At 38.9% G+C, this 23,376-nt stretch overlaps 1 protein-coding gene and 1 non-coding gene across 2 annotated transcripts in view; both read right to left on the bottom strand.

Annotated features, from left to right (window-relative positions):
• Window positions 1–328: 328 nt before the first annotated feature.
• LOC132542755 (U6 spliceosomal RNA) lies at window positions 329–432 on the bottom strand. The gene has a single exon (XR_009553729.1). It is a non-coding gene; the product is annotated as a U6 spliceosomal RNA (small nuclear RNA).
• Window positions 433–10,631: 10,199 nt separating this feature from the next.
• NUDCD1 (NudC domain containing 1) overlaps window positions 10,632–23,376 on the bottom strand; it is a 32,483-nt gene continuing 19,738 nt past the window's right edge. The window contains exons 7-10 of the mRNA XM_060202112.1: window positions 21,837–21,981; window positions 18,936–19,061; window positions 13,924–14,083; window positions 10,632–11,258 (exon numbers count right to left, since the gene is read on the bottom strand). Of these exons, the coding sequence (XP_060058095.1) occupies window positions 10,966–11,258; window positions 13,924–14,083; window positions 18,936–19,061; window positions 21,837–21,981 (724 nt within the window). The 3' untranslated portion in view covers window positions 10,632–10,965. The remainder of the gene's footprint in view (window positions 11,259–13,923; window positions 14,084–18,935; window positions 19,062–21,836; window positions 21,982–23,376) is intronic.

Below are 23,376 nucleotides of genomic sequence, written 5' to 3'. Positions count from 1 at the left end.
ATGGCGGAAAAAGACCTAAATTGGGGTGAGACTGTTTTGCAGACACCTGTCGCGGGGAGTTGTACCCATATGTCAACAAACCATTATGCCTCCAATCAAATGATAAAAGAAAAAAAAACAAACCCAGATGTTAGTATGACTGTTAATTCTTCCTAAGCACTTGGACTTTTTCTTTGAAGTTTTTAACATTAGAATTTAAACTTGCTTTGTGAAAGTTCATGATGGTGTGTCTTAAGTGTGAATATTTTCTATACTTACATTCCTGGATACTAGGTGGATCCATTTAGCCTGAACTTTCCTTTTTTTTTTCTTTTGTCCTAAACTGTTTAAAAATATGGAATGCTTCACGAACTTGCGTGTCATTCTTGCACAGGGGACATTGTAATCTCTGTATCGTTCCAGTTTTAGTGTATGTGCTGCCGAAGCGAGTACAAGACTTTGCTTCTCTAACTGTTCTCGTATAACTGTTGACCAAACCTGTGACAATTAATAGTTTGTAATAAGTATTAAGGAACTAGTACACTGAAAGATATAAAACACATTGATGAAACTCTTAAGAAGTTCTATTGAAATTTAAGATTTTTGGGGCCGGGCGATAGCGTTTTGGGTTAAGCGCAGATGGCGCGAAGCACAAGGACCGGTGCAAGAATCCCGGTTCAAGCCCCCGGCTCCCCTACCTGCAGCGGGGTCACTTCACAAGAGATGAAGCAGGTCTTCAGGTGTGTATCTTTCTTCCCCCTCTCTGTCTTCCCCTCCTCTCTCGATTTCTCTCTGCCCTACCCAACAACAACAAATAGCCTCCAGGAACAGTAGATTCGTAGTGTAGGCACCGAGGCCCAGTGATAATCCTGGTGGCAAAAAAAAAAAAAAAAAAAAAAAAGATTTTTGAATCCAGAAATGGGCAAAATCATCTTTGCAATTTAGAGAATACCTTGGGGCCAGGTGATGGTGCATCTGATTAAGCGCACATATTACCATGTGAAAGGACGCAGATTCAAGCCCCCTTCCCCCTTCTGCAAGGGGAAAGATTCACAAGTGGTGAAGTAGAACAGCAAGTATCTCTGTCTATCTCCCAATCCCATCTTAATTTCTCTCTGTCTCTATCCAATAATAAATAAATAGAAATTAAAAACATCATGATTACATACAGTACTTACATCTAAATAGAAATTAAAAACATCATGATTACATACAGTACTTACATCATTATTCTGCTCTCAACCAGACAGTAGTAATATGCTAACTAAAGGCATTCTCTCTCTCTCTTTTTTTTTTTTAATAGGATAGGACAGAGAAATTGAAAGGGGAGGGGGAGATAGTGAGGGAGAGAGAAAGATAAGAAACTTGCAGACCTGCTTCACCACTTGTGAAGTGTCCTCCTGTAGATGGGGATCAGGGGCTTGAACCCAGGTCCTTGAGCACTATAATGTGAGCGCTTAATCAGGTATGCCACCACCTGGCCCCAGTTTATTATTTTCGTAATTATCATTATCTTTATTTATTGGACAGAGACAGCCAGAAATTGAGAGGGAAAGAGAGAAACATCTGCAGCACTGCTTTACCACTCATGAAGCTTTCCCCCTGCAGGTGGGGACTAGAAGCTCAAACCCTGGTCCTTGTGCATTGTAACATGTGCACTCAATCAGGTGTACCACCACCCAATCCCAGTTTTTGATTTTTCAATGTGGTTTTAAATATAGTTCTTGAAGGAAATTAGAAACAACTTGTCAAAAGTCCCTCTCTTTACACCAAAGTAAAAGACTGGGGTGGGGGGTGGGGGGTTTGGGTCCTGAAACATTTTGGCAGAAGAGGACCTAGTGGGAGCTGTACTGTTATGTGGAAATGCTATGCATGTACAAAGTATTGTATTTTACTGTTGACTGTAAACCTCTAATCCCCAATAAAGAGAATTTTTTTAAAAAGTTCCTTTCTAAACAATTTGAAATGCTTATGGTTATGTTGGATTCTTATTTATTGAGTGACTCAACCCATTATTTTTGGGTGCTGATGACCATGAGCTGACTGTTGTTTACAATTTCACATCAGCTTAAAGAGCTGGCATTGCTTTCAGACTCTTGTCATCCCGAAGATAAAAAGATGTTAACACTAAAGTGAGAACATTTGCTTCCTGCATCGTTCCTTTAACTCTCTCTACAATGAGTCAAACTTTGTGAGTCATCATTCCAGGGTCCCACCAGGAATGCAGTGGAAGCCACTAGTTAAATCCCTACCAAAGAAGTTTACTCATCTCACAAATCTGTCATAGCAACTTGCTCCATAGGAGGGAGACTTGGAAAATAGGCTACCAGGCTTTCCTGCTTTGTTAATGACTCATTGAAATGGGGTAGATTGGAGAGGTTAAACAAGGTTTTTGGATAAGTGAAAAAAAGGGGGGGGTTTCAGTTCAGGATATAACATAAGTTGAAATGATACCATAAGCATTAAAAACATGGGGGGGGAGGGTCGGACGGTAGCGCAGCAGGTTAAGCAAACATGGTGCAAAGCGCAAGGAATGACATAAGGATCCCAGTTCGAGCCCCAGCTCCCCACCTGCAGGGGAGTCGCTTCACAGGCATTGAAGCAGGTCTGCAGGTGTCTCTCTCTCCCCCTCTCTGTCTTCCCCTCCTCTCTCCATTTCTCTCTGTCCTACCCAACAACTAACGACATCAACAACAACGATGGCTACAACAACAAGGGCAACAAAAGGGGGAAAAGGATGGCCTCCAGGAGCAATGGATTCGTGGTGCAGGCACCGAGCCCTAGCAATAACCCTGGAGGCAAATAAATAAATAAATATAAAAACATCAAGGGGGATTTGAAAAAAAAAGGAGCCAAAACCTTGGGAGAGAAAAAAAAATTGAAAAAGGCATTGCCTGAGGGAGGGTTGTTCAGAAACAGTTGGATGACAATTGTTCTTCCCATTGTACTGAAATATAATAACCCTTTTCGGGCTAATTAGGAATTAAACAGCTGGAGTCAGTCACTCTTCAGATCGCTGGGAAACCATTAAAAAATATGCACCTGGAAAAATTCAAAATCAGTGCCGTAGAAACCACAGTGGAACTTAACCCATAAAATAAGGTGTAAAATCATGATTTTTCTAAAATGATAAACCATCTCCTCAGGGAACAGTTTTAATTATTCTCTTTTGCTCAAGGTCTACGCCTGAACAGAACAAATACTGACAGTCACAAGAAAAGTATACCAAAGAAACAAAAAGTAAAGCGCGTTGGTTGTTGAGAAATACAATTGTGCTTCAAGCTCCACTTCCTTAAACTCAGAGACCTGTAACATAGATGATTTCCTTTCATAAAACACTACCACAATCATCAGAGAAAGTATATAAACAAGACACAGCCTATATGCTCAAAGAAGATCCAACTGGGGCTTAGAGTTCATTCAATGCGTACAGCATTTGTTCAAATTTGGGTTTTACTACTTAATGGTTATGGAACCCAGACAGACAATTACTCTGCCTCCCAGTTTCTGCTCCTGTAAAATAACAGGGTTATTACTATAACAAGTGAAGTGCTAGCACAATGACTGGTAATGGGAAGTGCTATGTGTGTTTTGATTGTAATTGTTAATTAGCTTTAAGACATACAATTTAAAAATTCACTATAAGGCATCTATCGTGTCATTCTGATAGATTAATATTCTACCTTCCATGTCAAGTTTCCAGGGGTTTTTGGCTTTACTGTTGTTCAAAGGAGAATTATGACTTTTTTGAAAACAAATTTTTAAAGAGAGACAGACACCTGCAGCCCCATTTCACCACTTGTAAAGCTTTCCCCCTGCGGGTGGGGACTAGGGGCTTGAACCTGGGTCCTTGAGAATTATAGCATGTGCACTCAACCAGGTGTGCCACCACCCATCCCTGAGAATTATGTTTTTAACTTACAGAAAATGTTTAAAAAGAAACTAGACAGGCTGAACCTTTCAGTAGATGTCCCCAAACAAGACCTTCCTTCCAAAACTTGCTTATAAATGTATGAGAAGTTTGTGTTAGTTCTTTCTCCCTTGTCCTAATTAATCCTCTTGATAGCACTATTACCCCAGATTAGTTTCTCATAAACACTTCAAAAAGAATGGTCTCCTTGCTGATCATGCCATAGCTTCTCCACCATCTACATACTTCTACAGACAAGTCCATTTAAGCATCATTTAATTGAAAGAGGAGGGGAAGATAGAGAGAAAGATAGATACCTGCAGACCTGCTTCATGGCTTGTGAGGCAACCCCCCTGCAGATGTGGAGCTGGGAGCTCGAACTGGGATCCTTACATTAGTCCGAGTGCTTCGTACTATAGCGTTTAACCCAGTGCACCACTGCCTGACCCCCTCGCTTCAAAGAATTTTTAAAATCAAGCAGCACAGGATGTGAGCATATAGGTTTCAGGTGTATGCCACTGTAATTCAATAACATATGTACATTAAATTCATCACGTAAGTCAAAATTCTATTCTTTACCATACAAATGACCTCTGTACATGATTACCCACCCACATTTTTTAATTATTATATTTACTTATTGGATAGAAAGCCAGAAATCAAGAGGGAAGGGGATGGTACAGGAGAGACAGAGACACACACCTGCAGCCCTGCTTCACCACTCATGAAGCTTTCTCCCTGCCGGTGGGGACTGGGAGCTTGAACCTGGATCCTTGTGCATTACAACATGTGCCACCACTCAGGCCCTACCATCCATCTTTTAGCCTTTTTCTTCTGGTAATCATTAATTTGATCTTATAGACTGAAAGTTTTCATGTATTTAGTTCATTACTCCTTACACACATACACACATCATTTCTGAAATCAGTGTTCTGTCTTATTTTACGAAGTATCAGTGACTTCTAGGCACATGCAAATAGCAGCAGCATCTCACTTTTTTATATAATATTTATTTATTCCCTTTTGTTGCCTTGTTGTTTTATTGTTGTAGTTATTATTGATGTTGTTACTGGATAGGAGAGAAATGCAGAGAGGAGGGAAAGACAGAGAGGGGGAGAGAAAGATAGACACCTGTAGACCTGCTTCACCGCTTGTGAAGCGACTCCCCTGCATTTGTGGAGCTGGGGGCTCGAAGTGGGATCCTTACTCAGTCCTTGCACTTTGCGCTGTGTTTAACCAGCTGCCCTACCGCCCGACTCCCGCATTTCACCTTTTTAACAGGTGACAATTTGCATATGTCTATATACCATATCTTTATCTAATCTATTCATTGTTTCCTCTGACTGGCTATTATAGACAAAACTGCAGTGAGCATGAAGGTATCTATTTTTTTTTTTTTTTTCCTCCAGGGTTATTGCTGGGCTCGGTGCCTGCACCATGAATCCACCGCTCCTGGAGGCCATTTTTTTTTTCCCCTTTTGTTGCCCTTGTTGTAGCTTCGTTGTGGTTATTATTATTATTGCCCCTGTTGATGCAATTCGTTGTTGGATAGGACAGAGAGAAATGGAGAGAGGAGGGAAGACAGAGAAGGGGAGAGAAAGATAGACACCTGCAGACCTGCTTCACCGCCTGTGAAGCGACTCCTCTGCAGGTGGGGAGCCGGGGGCTCAAACCGGGATCCTTACGCCAGTCCCTGCGCTTTGCGCCACATGCGCTTAACCCACTGCGCCACCGCCCGACCCCCGAAGGTATCTATTAAAATCAGTACTTTTGAATATTTTGGGGCACATATCCAAAAGTGGGGTAACTCATTCTTATGGAAATTCTATCTTTTTGAGGACTCTCCATATTGGTTATTTATTATTTATTTATTTTCCTCCAGGGTTATCACTGGGGCTCGATGCCTACACTATGACTCTACTGCTCCTGGAGGCCATTTTCCCCATTATTGTTAACTTTGCTGTTGGTTGTTATTATTGCTATTGTTGTTGTTGGGTAGGACAGAGAGAGGAAGGAAGACAGATGGGGCAAAGATAAGACACCTGCAGAACTGCTTCACCGCTTGTGAAGAGACCCACCTGCAGGTGGAGAGCCCGGGGTTCAAACAGGGATTCTAGCACCGGTCCTTGTGCTTCCTGGTATATGCACTTCATCCGCCCAGCCCCCCTTCATACTGATTTCTATATCTTTGCCAGTTTACATTTCAACCAACAGAGTATAAAAACCCTCATATCTCCAATACTTGTTCCCTGTCTTCTGGATAACAGGCCCAAGATGGTATCTCAGTGTTTCAACTTGTATTTCACTAGTAGTAATCATGTTAGTCATCTCTATGTCTTCTTTGGAGATGTGTCTGTTCTGGGGCAAGAGTGCACACATTACAATGCACAAGGATTTGGGATTAAGCCTCCAGTCCCTATTTGCAGGGGGGAAGCTTCACAATAGTTGAAGCAGTGCTGCAGGTATCTCTCTCCCACTCAATCTCTCCTTCCCCTCTTAATTTCTCTTACTCTATAATACAATACACACACCTGCTTTTAAAAAAAAGATGTGCTCGTTTAAATCTTTTTCTTTAAATAGGATGCTTTTGTTGTTGTTGAGTTTTTATATATATATATATTTTTTGGATATTAAGCCCATGGCATGTCTGATTTGCAAGTACCTCTTCTGATTCAGTAGGATATCTTTTGTTTTGACAATAATTTTAAGTAAGGCTTCTTTTTTAAAAAAATATTTATTTTGGATAGAGACAGGAAAAACTGAGAGCAAAGTGGCAGAGAGGGGTGCAACATTGTTTCACCTCTAGTGAAGTTTTCCTCCTGCAGGTGGGGACTTCGAGCTGGAACCTGGGTCCTTGTGTATGCAATGTGTGTGCTGAACCAGGTGCACCACCACCTGGCCCTGATAATATATATATATATATATTTTTTACTACACAAAATCTTTTTTGGGCTGTGGAGACAGCATAGTGGTTATGCAAAGACACTCATGTCTGAGACACTAACAGTCCCATGTATGTGTCTGTTTTGACTTCAGTGCCATGTTGTGGTTACTTTAGTTTTGTAACAGCTTGAAACCAGGCAGTGGCATACTTCCTTTTGTAACCTCTTGAAATTGGCTTAATTAGGGAGTCGGGCTGTAGCGCAGCAGGCTAAGCGCAGGTGGCGCAAAGCACAAGGACCGGCATAAGGATCCCAGTTCGAACCCCGGCTCCCCACCTGCAGGGGAGTCGCTTCACAGGCGGTGAAGCAGGTCTGCAGGTGTCTATCTTTCTCTCCATTTCTCTCTGTCCTATCCAACAACGACAACAACAACAATAAAACAACAAGGGCAACAAAAGGGAATAAAAAAAAAAGAAATTGGCTTAATTAACTTCTTTTATAGTTTCATATATTGTTTTGTTCTATCTGTGAACAATGTCTATGAATAGGAAATGCTTTGAGTCTGTACAATGCTCTAAGATAGCAAAAACTATCATTCATTTTTTTTGTTTGTTTATTTCTTTTACAGTGCTTTTTAGTTTATAGTGCACAGGTCATTCACCTCCTTTTTAAAGGTTACCCTTAGTGTGGGGCCATCTAGTGGCACATCTTGTATGGTGCACGTTATGGAGTACAAGGACCTGTTCAAGCCTCTGGTCCTCACCTGCAGGATTGGAAGCTTCACAAGCGGTGAAGCAGTGCTGTGGGTATCTCTCATTCTCTCCCTGTTTATATCTCCCCCTTTCCTCCCACTTTCTCTGTCTCTATCCAAAAATAGTCTACCCATAGCTCTTTTTTTTGTTTTTGATGATATTGAGTAATGTTTATTCTTTTAGTTTAGTTTGTGTATAGAAACACAGTGGATTTCTTTATTTTGATTTTAGCATGCCTCTTTACTATATTCATTTACTGAAAGCCTTTCCAGCCTGAGGCTCTGAGGTCCCAGGTTCAACCCCCAGCACCAATGTAAGCCAAAACTGAGCAGTGTTCTGGTCTCTTGCTCTCTCTAGGTATAGTTCCCTCTGTATCTACACTTTCTCATTAAAAGAAAATAAATAAAACAAAAATAAATAAATACAAAAGAATTAGCAGGGGTAGACAGCATAATGGTTATGCAGAGACTCTCATGCCTGAGGCTCCAAAGTCCCAGGGTCAATCCCCTGCACAACGAAAAGTCAGAGCTGAGCAGTGCTCTGGTAATTAAAAGAAAGAAAGGTAGCTAGAAAGACAGATAGATAGATAGACAGACAGACAGACAGATAGGGGAAATTAAAAAAATAATCAAGTCTTCTCCAAAGCCAAGGACCACTTCACCAGTGAGTTCAACACAACATTCAAAGAGAATCTGTGGTGCTTTTTTCTGAAACACTTAAAAAAAAAAAACTGCAAGTGAGAAAGCATGTTCATACACATTTATATGAGATGAACATTATTCTTGATATCACAATCAGACAAGGACATTCTAAAACAAAACAACAAACACTTTATACTAACACTGATGCCGACATGCTTAACAAAATCTTTTCCAACTGAATTCAGCAACAGATTCTGTGAATCATTATGTCATGGTCAAGAGGGACAATTATTGCAAGGGTGGAAAGAGTAGTTCAACATATACAAATCAACTACCACAAGTATCAAAAAAAGGAAGGAAAAAAAGGCATAAAGTCACATCAATATATCCATTCATGATAAAAACTCAACCAAATGTGAATAGAAGGAATATTCCTCAACATAACAAGGCCCACAGAAAGCATAAACTAACCTATAGTTTCTGAAAAACTTGAAGTTGTTTTCTAAGATCAGGGACTGGAATGTTCATTCTCACAAACTATCACTCAACAGTTTTGAAAACCCTAACCATAGCAGTTAGGCAACAAAACAAAATGTATCCAAGTCACTATCACCTTTTGCAGATTATACATGGAAAATCCTAATGACAATAAAGATAAATTTAAAAAAAGGGGGGGAGGTAGGTGCACACATTACAGTGCGCAAGGACCAAGGCTCAAGACTCTGGTCCCCACCTGCAATAGGAAAAGCTTCATAAATGGTGAAGCAGGGCTTCAGGTATCTGTCTCTTTTCCTCTCTACCTCTGCCTCCCCTCTCAATTTCTGTCTCTAGCCAACTAATAGATAAAAATATTGAAAGATAAAATCATGACTCCACTAAATTTTATTAGAAAGCTAACTATTCAGTTTTCAGAAGAGCAGAGTCACTATTTGCGAGTGCAAAAATTCCCCTTATTTTTTGGAGGAAGCAGTCTCTCTCTCTCTCAAAAACACATACACACACAATTTCACCACTGTGGGTCACTTTGTGGTACTAGAGTTTGAGCCTAGGTTGTGCCTATGAAACTGCAGACGTCCTATCGTCCTATCCAGTGAGCCATCTTTCCAGCCCCAAATTTTCCACAAAAAAAAAAAAGTCATTTTTCTAAAACCCCTTTTCACACCTGCCATTGATAAACACATAATTAAACCTTATCGGTTAACAGATACGTAAGTCTAGAATTTAGTGTCAATGTGAAAAGTCTAATTACACAGTAGGAGACTTTTCCACAATAGAATTAGGGTTCTTTTGAAAAATTGCTTGGGCAAAAAAAAAAAAAAAGAGAGAAGTTACTGACTTCTAGTACCCAGAAATCCTAGAACAGATGTGGCATCTAGGTAGGACTATATGATATGAATCAAAGTCAGTTTTTCTTCTCATAATCAGTAATGACTAGGTCAATACTAGTTTTGCTTTACTCCATGTCATTTAAAATATTAACTTTTTATTTCTATAACCATAAATGACATATTTGAAATGTGACATGTATCATATTTAACATGTACAGTGATTTCCCTTTTCTGTAGAAATGTGATTGCTAGACATTACTAACAAGCATTGAAATTGTTAAACAGAGAAGTCTTGTCCTCTAGCTGACTCTTTCCACTAACAACTCTTCTCCCTACCCCTGGAATGGGTATTATCCTCAGTCAAACTTTCAATAATAGAATAACCATACCACTCCCACTGCATGCTTCTTTTCTCTCCAAAGAGAAATTTTACCAGCAAACAACTAGAATATAGAATATTTTCCTCTTTTTTCATAGCAATGCACATTAAGGTACGTATCAGTTTCCTAAAACATGGGCGTAATATTGTAAATGGTGGGGCACTGGGCATAGCAGCGGGTTAAGCGCACTTGGTATAAAGCACAAGGACTGGGGCGCAAAGCACATGGACAGGCGTAAGGATCCCGGTTCGAGGTCCCAGCTCCCCACCTGCAGGGGGATCGCTTCGCAAGCGGTGAAGCAGGTCTGCAGGTGTCTCTGTAGTCCCTTCATCAACTGACTCTGGATCTGGTCGTGTGACTTGCTGAGTGGAAGAGGAATTAATCTGATGAGAGCAGTTTGATAAGCTGTTTTAGTATATTACAGCTTGCCCTTCTGGAATGTCCTCTCTATCCTGGAAATGAGCCCATTGTAGCCTGTGGGAGGATGAGAAGCCACAGAACAGAGACAGCTAGATCAACACTCATGACTCCACTGTGTGGAAACTTACCTCCATTGATAGAAGAATAAAGGGAAAAAAATCAAACTGTTTTGAACTTGAAAAACACTTAGGCCATTCAACACAGTCCATCAGACCTACTGTACAACTTTGTACTTTCCTCTCTATCTAAATATTCACTTCACTTAAATAAGTATTTAGAAAGTTCAAGGTGATATCCAATATATTCTAGAGTTACAGAATATAGGACGAGCAAAGAGAACACAGTAATTATTTTTTATTTTTAAACAGTGAGTTGTACATCTTTCATATGAATGATGAAATTCTAGCTTGTTTTTAAAAAAACAAAACCTTGCCAATAATATCTTTACGTTTTTACAGAAGCTAGTTTCCTCTAGATTTACAGCTTCATTTCATAGTTTTTGTTGAATCATAATTTCTTGGATATATTTCCACTTTTCTTTTAAAATAAAAAAAGTTCATGTAAGATAATTTATATTTAACACGCTGTTTTAATCGGTGACAGAATAACTTCCCAGTCTTCTAGCAACTACTGAATAATTTTCCAGCGTAGATAAGTCAGCATGGTGGAGTGATTAATTCTCTGTATTTACCTTTATTAAAAAGAGGGTTTTAGTAGTAAGAACAAATAATCTCTCATTTGTTGCTTGAAAGCCTAAAATAGGATCGTTGGTTTCTAAGCTTGCTACTTGCTGCTTAGCAACCTGGCCTACTTGCCGGCCCTCCTTTCTGTTGTAGAGTACCGTGGACATGGGAGTAGGCTGGCGGTAGATGAACACCCGACGAAGGCACTCGCAAAGGGCTGCGTAAGAGTAATTTGGAGCACAGGCAAAAAATTTTTTGTCTCTTTTTGATGCTTGGACATAGCCTGCCAAAAAGTGTAAAAACAGAAGAAAAATATATATTACACAGGACATTTGTGATGGAACATTTTAGGTTTCTTAATTTTCACTGCAAACTGAAAGTGCCAGAATAAAATATATTATCACACTCAGTAACAGTTGCATTCTAAAGCATTAATGATTAGCCATACATGGTCTCTCCCAACTGGTGCAAAAAAGACAGTCTGCATTTCTGAAGAACCAAACTGACAGTGTTAGTTCTTTCAGGAAAACACAGTATGTTTCTACATAATTTCTGTGAATGATTAGAACACTAAACCTCAGAAACCTAAAATAGTGAAAACACGTTGAGACAGCTTTAAATGCTGACTTAATAATTAGCTTCATCAGTCATAGGTGTGCATTTACAGGATTTTTTTTTTTCTTATCATATAAGTGAAACAATGTTTGTAGAACACCAATGCGAAGTTATTTTGGAAGTGTGTTCTTAATGCAGACCCCATCCCTGAAGCTAATAACCACAAGGCATTCTCTGGCTATCTCTATGCATGTGTTATTTACATACACACTAACACCAGCATTATAAGAGAATCTTGTTGTCTTTCAGTTTCCCCAGGTAGAGCCCGAGTAGCTCAAAAGAAAATGCATGTGTCTAATTTAAGTAAACTTAATTAGGACATCCTTTGAAAACTAAGTAAATTTTTTTTGGGAAAAAAAAAAAATCTCAATCTTTTATTTATTTATTTTTAAAGATTTTATTTACTTATTAATGAGAAAGATAGGAGGAGAGAGAGAAAGAACCAGATATCACTCTGGTACATGTGCTGCCAGGGATTGAAACTCAGGACCTTATGCTTGAGATTCCAATGTTTTATCTACACAATCTCAATCTTTTAAAAAAGCATCTTTGTGGGGGGAAAAAAAAAGCATTTATGGTCTGAAATAGAAATTAGATTTATATTTCTAAAATATAAAATTATGTTTTTAATTGATTATTTTGTCCAGGTTAGGACATGTTAGTGAATGTAATAGCATATATAATAAAAATGTAACTATAATGTAAAGCAAGATTATATCAAACAGTGAATAAGCAAAGGAACCACAGGTCAATGCTGGGGTTTTAGCATTAGGTAAGATTGGAGAAAAACAAAATGAAGAAGCTATAGATAATCTGAGTAGGATAGCACCAGTCCTTCAGGTTAGCCTTATCATACATATTATCTTGACTACACATCTCATGTAATGTTAAAATAATTTCAACAGAAACAGGATTTTTTTTACCTCCTGCTAGAGAAAAATCCTATGTATATAGAATAAATTTATGACAATTTTTCTCTTACTAAAAAAACAGAGTAATTAAAAAAAATGTTGCTGGAAATTATGTGGTGAGATTACATCATCAAACTTTGCATTCGAAATCATAAAAATCCTCTTGGACTAACCAGTTTAGCAGTAAGCACTAATAACTACAAAAAACTATTGACAAATTTTCTCTACTGTAAGAAGTGTGCACATATTACAGTTAAAATGTATCATTTTACTTCCTGCTGCTCGTTTAAAATAACCTTTCAATAAAGCAGAATTGTAGCTAATTAACATCAAAAATCTCTTCCACAGAATACTAATGTATTTTGACATAGTCTCTAACTACATAGTTAAAAAAAAACAACAAAAACACAAGTCCTAGTTTTAAAATTAGATTTTCCCTACTAGCTATCTAATATGCCTACAAGCTATCTACAAAATGGAGGGCCCTCCAACTCTTCATCTGTACTATTCCAGCCTTTAGATCCATGATTGGTCAACAATTTGTTTGGCTTTGTATGTTAACTCTCTTGTCAACCACCAGGTTCCAGATGCTAGCATGATGCCAACCAGACTTCCCTGGACAGACAACCCCACCAATGTGTCCTGGAGCTCTGTTCACCAGAGCCCTTCCCCACTCCCTAGAGACAGGTTAGGAGTATGGATTGACCTGTCAACACCCATGTTCAGCGGGGAAGCAATTACAGAAGCCAGACCTTCAACCTTTTGCATCCTACAAGGACCTTGGGTCCATACTCCCAGAGGGTTAAAGAACAGGAAAGCTATCAGGGGAGGGGATGGGATACAGAGTTCTGGTGTGGGAACTGTGCGAAGTTGTACCCCTCTTTTCCTATGGTTTTGTCAATGTTTCCTTTTTATAAATAAAAATTTAAAAAAGAAAGCACTAGTTTTTCCCCTTTCCTCCTACAGCATAAATTTCATTCCTGTTTATTCTCCTCTTCCCCAAACGTTTTTCAGTACAATGGTTCCCTTTCACACTTATATCCCATGAAAGACATCTCCTTATGTACATTACTTTAGAACAACTCTATGTTTCTGAAGATTACTGAGAAGAAATCTGAATACAAACCCCATGTGGGGTATTGCCAAGTTCCTGGTTCACCTTCTAACAGCACAGAGCTACGTGGAATAAAGTAATGACTGGCTAGAATGATTAAAATGGTTAGACAACCAATGTGATTTATAGTCTGTGTTTAGTCCTACTGTTCCCAGCACTAACATTCATCAACTATAGTACAAGCAACAAATTATAACGCAAATCAATTAAACAGTAATTAGCATAGCTCAAATAAAAAATGATGGACTGTATTTTTTTGATGTTAAAGGAAAATGCTGTCTGTGAAAGAGCTTGCTATTTATTTATACCTAAAGCATTGAATGTTGCAACGTGCTCCCATATGTCCTCTTGTTTGCTAGAGTGTGGTTGCCAGAGTAGGGCATCGACATCATGGCGTAAACAGAAGCAGGGCATTTCTTTAGGATCCACTATCACAGAGAAAAGATACTGGTTGCTTCCAAGGTTCACCTAAGATGAAAGTGACAGCAATCGTATGCTTACTCCACAACAAGTTAATGATGAGAAGACATAGACAGCAGCATATATCACTAACTGTTCTCCTTTAATACACTTCATCTGATTGTTTTCAGATATTTGCTATTGTTAAGCCCATTTTTAAACTGAAGAAAGTGATGCGCAGGACATTTAAGTAACTTGTCAATGGTCAGCCTGGTAATAAGTTATAGAATTGGGATTTCAACTCAGAGACTATGTTCTGCAGTATACTACAGTACCTGTCAACTGTTAGTAACTAGTCTGAAACATGAGATAAGGCACTGATAAAAAACTGTATGCATTTTAAGCTACAGACCACAAAGTGAAGTTTAAAAATTACAACTTGTAATAATAGCCAACAAGAATAATAACAGCTCTTGGAATTTATGAGCCTGTTCTTTACGTCAGGCAGGCTACAGACATTAATCGCAATGGCCACAAGACTCTTATCTTCACTCAGCAGATTGAAAAAAGAGAGACTTGAATAGTTTGACAAACTCGTTTAGAAGACACAAAATATCACAGTACTGGAATTCATACACAGATCTCTGTTTACACAGTGATATTTTCTGGTGTTTCAATTAATTACAGCATAAATGCCAAGAATGTTTATTATGCTAATAACTGATATTGCAACACTGATGGCTAACGGCTCAGTTTAATAAGACACTCAAAATGAACTCGTAACTGGATTCCATCTACTGAAATAGTACTTTTAGTGGAGACAGGTTATAGAAGTATTCTTTTTAAAACTATATATTTATTTATTTATTATTGGATAGAGACAGACAGAAATTGAGAGAGGAGGTGGAGATAGAGAGGAAGAAAGATAGACACCTGCAGCTCTGCTTCACCACTCATGAAGTTTCCCCCCTGCAGGTGGGGACCAGGGGCTTGAACCTAGGTCCTTGTGCGCTGTAATGTGAGTACTTAACCAGGTGCACCACTGTCTAGCCACTTAGCAGTATTCTTTACAAGAAACAGTATCAGTGTGAAAGATACCAAAAGGCACGTCAAACATAGAAACTATGAATTATGCATAGTATTTGGCAAATTTGTGAGAAAATTGCATGAGTGTAGGGGCAACTGGAGAAGCCTAAAACACTGGATTAAAATAAGAGGAGATCTGACTCGTATTCAATAGGTATGCTGTGAATTACCATTTTGGCAAGGATATTTGTTAGCAGAGCTCCACCAGTACAGTTTACATGTTACTGGCTACAGGAGAATCCAGTGACAGGGCAACTCCATTTCTGCTTTCTCACAATGCCTAAGAGTAGAGCCTTAGAGATCTTTACTGGTATTGCAGAGATCACACACTATTTCTTCTCTCCCTTTCATTGGATACAGACAAAAGGTATGGGGAAGATGACTAGAGGGATCTTAAAACCAACTCTATCAGGACCTAGAGAGAGAAAAGAAAAAAAAAAAAAAAAAGGAAAGACATTTGGAAGTAGTAATAGGTGAAGGTGTGCCTTAGAAAGGAAGAGAAGGCAGAATTATACAAAAAAAAAGGGGGGTTTTAAAAATATAGATGATAAACAGCCTGTACAAGAAACAACACATGGAGGGGCCGGGTGGTGGTGCACCTGGTTGAGTGCACGTTATAACATGCAAGGACATGGGTTTGAGCCCCCAGAAGGGGAAAAGCTTTCTGACTCTCTCCCTCTCTTTCATTCCCTTCTCTCTTGACCTCTGGCTGTCTCTATCCAATAAATAAATAAAGATAATTTTAAAAAACTAAAAAAAAAAAAAAAAGAAAGAAAGAAACACACAGAGCTAAACTTGACAATTTTTTTACATTTATTTTATTTATTTTTTCCCTTCTGTTGCCCTTGTTGTTTTATTGTTGTAGTTATTATTGTTGTTGTTGTTGTTGGATAGGACAGAGAGAAATGGAGAGAGGGAGGGGAAGACAGAGAGGAGGAGAGATAGACACCTGCAGACCTGCTTCACCGCCTGTGAAGCGACTCCCCTGCAGGTGGGGAGCCGGGGTTCGAACCGGGATCCTTATGCCGGTCTTTGTGCTTTGCGCCACCTGCGCTTAGCCTGCTGTACTACAGCCCAACTCCCAAACTTGACAATTTTTAAGAATTTTCTTAAAATAAAAAAGTTGAACAACAGACATAAAGCAGAACTTGGACTGGGTCTGGTGCATTACACCAAAGTAAAGGACTCTGGGGTAAGGGGGGAAGGCTTCAGGTCCTGGAATATGATGGCAGAGGAGGACCTAGAAGGGGGTTGAATTGCTATGCAGAAAACAGAAATGTAAACAGGGGTAGATGGTATAATGGATATGCAAAGAGACTCTTAGTCTTGAGGCTCCAAAGTCTCAGGTTCATGGTGAATTCACTTTCTTTACCCCAATCTTAGATGGAACTCAAAGATATCATGTTAAGTGAGATAAGTCAGAAACAATAGGATGAATATGGGATGATCTCACTCATGGACAGAAGGTGAAAAAACAAGATCAGAGGGGAAAACTCTAAGCAGGACTTGGATAGGAGTTGGTGTATTGTGCCAATGTAAAGACTCTGGGGTGGAGGGGAGGGTCCAGATCCTGAAACATGATGGCAGAGGAGGACCTAGTGGGAGTTGTATTATTATGTGGAAATGTTATGCATGTACAAACTACTGCTTTTTAATGTTGACTGTAAACTATTAATCCCCCAATAAAGAAATTTAAAAAAAATACAGAGATCTAAAAACAAAGTAACAAAACCCAAATTGTCTCCCTTTTGTTTTACTTTGGCTTAAATTAAGTCTCTTCAAGCCCCAACAGTTCTGGTTTTAGTATTAGGGCTAAATTTCTTTTCTTTTTCTTAAGTATTTATTTATTCCCTTTTTTGCCCTTGTTGTTTTATTGTTGTAGTTATTATTGATGTTGTTGTTGTTGGGTAGGACAGAGAGAAATGGAGAGAGGAGGGAAAGACAGAGAGGGGGAGAGAAAGATAGACACCTGCAGACCTGTTTCACCGCTCGTGAAGCAACTCCCCTGCAGGTGGGGAGCTGGGGGCTTGAACTGGGATCTTTACACCGGTTGTTGCACTTCGCGCCACATGTGCTTAACCCGCTGTGCTACCGCCTGACTCCCTAGGACTAAATTTCTAATTGCACAGTTCCAAGTTAATCACAATGTGCTAATGGAACTGCTTCTCACATAAACAATTCTATGAATCACACATTTGGGTACAAAGTTTCAGACAATGATTAATGACACCCCTAATCTAGAATTATATATATATATATCTGTATATGGCTGAGCATTTAATCAGTGAATGCACCAAACCAAGTTAATTCAGGAATAAACAACCTCAGTATCTTGAAGCACACCTCTGAGGGAGAGAAAAAAAGTATCAATTTATATATACTACAGCATACCAAAAAGGGGTGGGGGGATCCAGATGAATTTAGGAGTCAAAATTATTACAAAGTGGGGGGGGGGGTAGAAAAAAAATTAAATCACTTGGTATAGAAGTATTTTCCAAATTGATAGCATGTTACATAAATCAGAATACTAAAAACAAATGAAAAAAGAATTCTTTACAGAAGAATCAACTGAAAAAAACAGTTAATTTCTGTCTTGCACATCTTTACTCTTGTAGAGTAAAGATCAAACAAAAGCCTGAAGGGGTAACTAAGAATGCAGTGAAACAGGCAGTAATTGCAAACACTATTGAATCTATGAAGCAGAAACAATTTATCAAAGTCTAAGTCTATGACTCATTAATTTGACTTATTTAATAATAAGGAATTGGATTTTACTAAACCTAGATACGTAGAGTTTACCACCAAGAACACAAAGGATTTCAGGTAAAATGGTGTGTACAGCATTAAAAAAAAAAAAAAAAAAGCTCCACCGCCAACAATCCAATTTATTTATTTATTTATTTTTTGGATAGGACAGAGAGAAATTGATGGAGGAAAGGAAAGAAGAGGGAGAGAGAAAGACAGACACCTGCAGAACTGCTTCATTGCTTGTGAAGTAACGCCCCCCTGCAGGTGGGGAGCCCATGGCTCAAACCAGGATCCTTGTATGGGTCTTTGTGCTTTGTACCATGTGCGCTTAATCCAGTGAACCATCACCAGCCCCAAATCTAATTTTTTAAAAGCTGTTAAAAGTGTATACTGTAAAGCACTAGATACTCACCTGAACACCACCAATAACATCAGTATAATCAAACCATTAAGTCTGACATGGAAATAACATGAAGAAATGCTTATTGTCATAAAGTTGAATGAAAAAGTTGTAAAGTTAGGAGTCGGGCGTAGCACAGCGGGTTAAGTGCAGGTGGCACAAAGCACAAGGACCGGCGTAAGGATCCTGGTTTGAGCCCCCAGATCCTCACCTGCAGGGGAGTCGCTTCACAGGTGGTGAAGCAGGTCTGCAGGTGTCTTTCTCCCCCTCTCTGTCTTCCCCGCCTCTCTCCGTTTCTCTCTGTCCTATCCAACAACGACACCAATAACAACAATGATAAACAACAAGGGCAACAAAAGGGTTAATAAAAAAAGAAAAAGTAAAAAAAGAAAGAAAAAAGCTAAAAAAAACAAGGGCAATAAAAGGAAAAATAAATATTAAAAAAAAGAAAAAAGTTGTAAAGTTACTATATATGTAAAAAGCTGTACAGAAAAAGAAGTCAAACGAAAGGTATCAATATGCAGTAGAACTAAAGCAATTTATCATTTACTGGCAATGACAGAAGAAGAGATGCTATCAAACACAGTATCTTTGCAAAATACATGCTTATTCAATTATCTTAAGTTTATTGATTTATAAATTTTTAGAATGGAGACCAGCTGAGAGGTGGGGAGAGAGAGAACTTACCACGTGAGTAGTCTTTAATGTACTGCCATCAAATCTGCATAGACTGGAGGTCTCATCAAAGAAAATATCACATTCTTCTAATTCCTGAGCATTACAAGGAGGCTTTTCTTTATCTGGATTTGGATTCTTAAATGGGGTGGTTGGGGGAAGAAAAACAACATTAAAAAATAATCTTGAAGTTAAAATTAGAGAAATACCTAAAAATTAAATTTCAGACCTATGACCAATAAAATGGAGACAGATGAAACCAATAGGCTATTATAACAGCTATTATATATGTGTTCAGTATCTTCAAAGATGTAAAGACAAATATAAACATACTGATACAGAAGATACAGGAAAGAATCAAACTGAATGTCTAGGTATGAAAATATAGTAGCTGAGATGGAACATAAAATATAAAGGATGCATAGTTGATAAGATACAGCAGATGAAAAGACTATTAAGCTTACAACACAGCAAGATTCTATGTAAAATGAAGCACAAAGACAAAAAAATGCAGAACTGGGAGTCAGGCAGTAGCACAGCGGGTTAAGAGCACAAGGCGCAAAGCGCAAGGACCAGAGTAAGGATCATGGCTCGGAGCCCCGGGCTCGAGCCCCGGGCTCCCCACCTGCAGGGGAGTCGCTTCACAAGCGGTGAAGCAAGTCTGCAGGTGTCTATCTTTCTCTCTCCCTCTCTGTCTTCCCCTCCCCTCTCCATTTCTCTCTGTCCTATCCAATAATAAAGACAGACAATAATAATAACTACAGCAATAAACAAGGGCAACAAAAAGGGGATAAATAAATAAAAAATATTTTTAAAAATGCAGAACTTCAGTGACTTCTGGGATAATATCAAAATGGTCTAGCAACTAGAAAGGTCCAGCAGGAGTGCAAAGATGTTTAAAAAATATTCACTAAACCCCCCCCAAGTCTGGATTCTTGGAGAAATAATCTCAACATAGGAAATAAAAAAAAGTAACAATTTACTAAAAATATAATTAAAAAGAGCAATCCTAAAAGCAATCAGAGGAGAAGAGATAGCACATAATGCAAAGTGGTCTTAGGTCCCTTATAAAGTAATCACAACAGTTAATAAGTGATATACACACAAAAGTCTGATGTACCAAGACTCATTTGAAATCAAGTCTAAAGGATAGCAATTATCTACAGTTCAGAACAAACGCCAGTTACTGTCGCTGCTATTAATACCTCAAAGTTTTATCAAAGTGAATACTTGAATTAATTAACATAAGGCAATGTCGTTTGTATAGGTTGCTGCTCCAGAGGTTACAAGTTTGTAGTTTGTAGTCTTACAAATGAATTCCAGTGATTCTAAGAAATTTCTAAGTATTACTGGCAATCATGAAACTTTCTGTATTTTGGTCGTGTTTTCTTATTTCTTCCTATTTTACTTTTATTTGATAGGACATAGAAACTGAGAGGGGAGGGGATGGGGGGAGAAAGAAAGGTAGACACCTGCAGGCCTGCTTCACCACTTGTGAAGTGTTCTCCCCTGCAGGCGGGGAGTGAGGACTCAAACCTGGATCCTTGAGCAGGTGCTATGTACTCTTAACCCAGTGCACCACTGACCAGCCCTTGTCATGTTTTCTTCTGATAAACCTTCACTCCAATATTTTAATCTTTTATTTCTAATTCAGGATACAACTAACCAAGAGTATTAGTGATTCCATACTATTCTTCACTGTTATAACTCTTTAATTTTTTTTTTTTTTAACTGGGAGTTGGGCAGTAGCACACACAGCGGGTTAAGCGCATGTGACGCAAAACGCAAGGACCAGCGTAACGAGCCCCCGGCTCCCCACCTATAAGGGAGTCGCTTCACAGGCAGTGAAGCAAGTCTGCAGGTATCTATCTTTCTCTCCCCCTCTCTGTCTTCCGCTCCTCTCTCCATTTCTCTCTGTCCTATCCAAGAACAAACGACAATAATAACCACAACAAAGCTACAAGAACAAGGGGGGGAAAATGGCCTTCAGGAGCAGTGGATTCATGGTGCAGGCACTGAGCCCCAGCAATAACCCTGGAGGCAAAAATAAATAAATAAATAGATTTTTTAACTATATTTATACGATAGAGACAGCCAGAAATCAAGAGGGAAGGGGTGACAGAGAGGGAGAGAGACACAGAAACACCTGCAGTGCTGCTTCACCACTCACAGAGCTTACCCCCTACAGGTGAGGACTGGGGGCTTGAACCTGTATCCTTGTGTATTATAACATTGTGCACTCAACCAGGTACGACACCATTTGGCTTCATCATTGCTATAATTTCAGATGGCAATGTCAGATATTTCATTAAATGCAGCTATTATTGTAGCACTTATGAACGAATATACATTGCTGATACTCTGTTATATTGCTATATTTATACAAATTCTTAAAATTACCTTATAAGTTATGAGAGTGGGAACATAGTACTCCAAAATATGAGTTGAACAAGTATTTTATTGTCATTCTGATCATTATAGTAAATTAGTCTATCACAAATGAATGTACTGCATATGACAGATATATCCCTTGCTATATTCTAAAAAACACCTAGAAATTCCAAGTAAGTAGAGTACTAGCAAGGTAGCATGTAAAAACCACTTTTTTTTTCTTTTGTCATCACAGGATTTTACCCCTACAGAGTGACTTTTTCAGAGCGAGAGAAATAGAAAGAGGGAGAGACAACACCATACCAAAGCTCCCTCCAATGGGAGGAGGGCCAGTGTAAACCTATCCAGGTGAACTATTGATATTTTGTCAGACTGTAAAATTCGTAATTTTTGTCCCTGCCACTACCATTCTTTCAAAGTCTATTCTTTCAAAGAATATTTGTGTAGTATGCACAGACACACACCTAATCCTCAAATACCTTCAGATTCTTGGAAAGTCAGGCTACACTTGTGACCGCTTACCAGTTCTTCAGAGGTCAAGTGCATCAGGCGTTCAGCAATCGCAGCACACTGGGCTGAATCTCTTATAAATACTCCTTGTTTATCGCCAATTACTAGTTCTGCCCATGTCAATCCTTCATTCTTCTTAATCAAAGAAATCTCTAAGCTAGAAATTTAAATGATAATAGTGATGTTACGTTTGGCAGCTATACAAGTTATACAATCAATACTAAGAAAAAGAATATTCTGCTGACTGCCCCATTGGTGTTCACAGGATTGTTCACTAAACATCATGTTCTTTACAACAAATTGTGACTTAATAGACAGGATGCATTTGTTTCATTCCGCTAACACCCCCAAAAATAAAGAAAGAAGGGACCAATGAAAATGGTTTGTCAAGGGTGCCGGGCAGTGGCATACTCAGCTAAGCATATATAGTACTAAGCTCAAGGACTGGTAAGGATCCTGGTTCTAGCTTCCGCTCCCCACCTGCAGGGGGAGATGCTTCACAAGCGTTGAGGCAGGTCTGCAGTAGTCTATCTTTCTCTCTCCCTCTCTGTCCCCCCTCCTCTCAATTTCTCTCTGTCCTATCCAATTAAAAAAAAAAAGAAGAAAGAAAAAATGGCTGCCAGGAGCAGTGGATTCATAGTGCCTGCAATTACTTCCTGTGATAACCTTGGAGGCAAACAAACAAAAAAGTTTGTCAAACTGTTTGATGAAGGAAGTGAAAGCAAAGAGTAGGACTTCCCAGAAAGTATAATCCAGGTGTGAAGTATATTACTTAAGGAATGGAAATGCAGACAGCATGGGTGTGTTAAGATTTTCTACTGGAAAAAAGATGGTGATGATAGGAGAGGGGGAGGCCTGTAAAGTTATCAGATAGGGTCTATTATTAATGGGGGTATAATGCTGTAGATGTGAAGCTAACAACTTCTTTAATTTCCACAAAGTAGGAAATAATAGCACATGATTATTAATCTAAAGATCAGGCTAGTTAGGTCAATGCAGATGGTAATACTTAAATACAAGTCTGAGGAATATAAAGGATTGAAAGAATATTAACTTTGGCAAAACAAAAAAAAAGTTAGCAGCGTCTGTCAACTTACTTTAAATCTAATATGTACACTTAAGCCATTAAACAGAAATTCCAAATGCACTGAACAGGACTACTTGGGAACCCAGAGATTAAGGCTAATACAACAGGACAAACGGAGAGAGAGACACAGAGACATCGCAGAGCGCTGAGGAGTGGGATTGTACACAGGGAGGTACACACACCTCTTGAACATAGTAAATGTAAATACGCTGCTTTGAGAGCAGCTATTGTAACAATATTAATAAAAATGGTGGGGTGGGGATCATGCAATGGAGGGGATGGGATATGGCACTCTGGTGGTGGGAATTGTATGAGTTGTGCCCCTCTTATCCCACAATCTTGTCCATCATTATTAAATCATTAATAATTTTTAAAAAGTTGAAAAATAAGAAAACATAAAGCAGAACTTGGACCGGGTTTGGTGTATTGCATCAAAGTAGAAGAGTCTGGGGTGGGGAGAGGGAT

Source organism: Erinaceus europaeus, chromosome 1, assembly GCF_950295315.1.
Source record: "Erinaceus europaeus chromosome 1, mEriEur2.1, whole genome shotgun sequence".
In the NCBI taxonomy this organism is placed as follows: domain Eukaryota; kingdom Metazoa; phylum Chordata; class Mammalia; order Eulipotyphla; family Erinaceidae; genus Erinaceus; species Erinaceus europaeus.
This window is presented reverse-complemented; position numbering and strand designations above follow the sequence as displayed.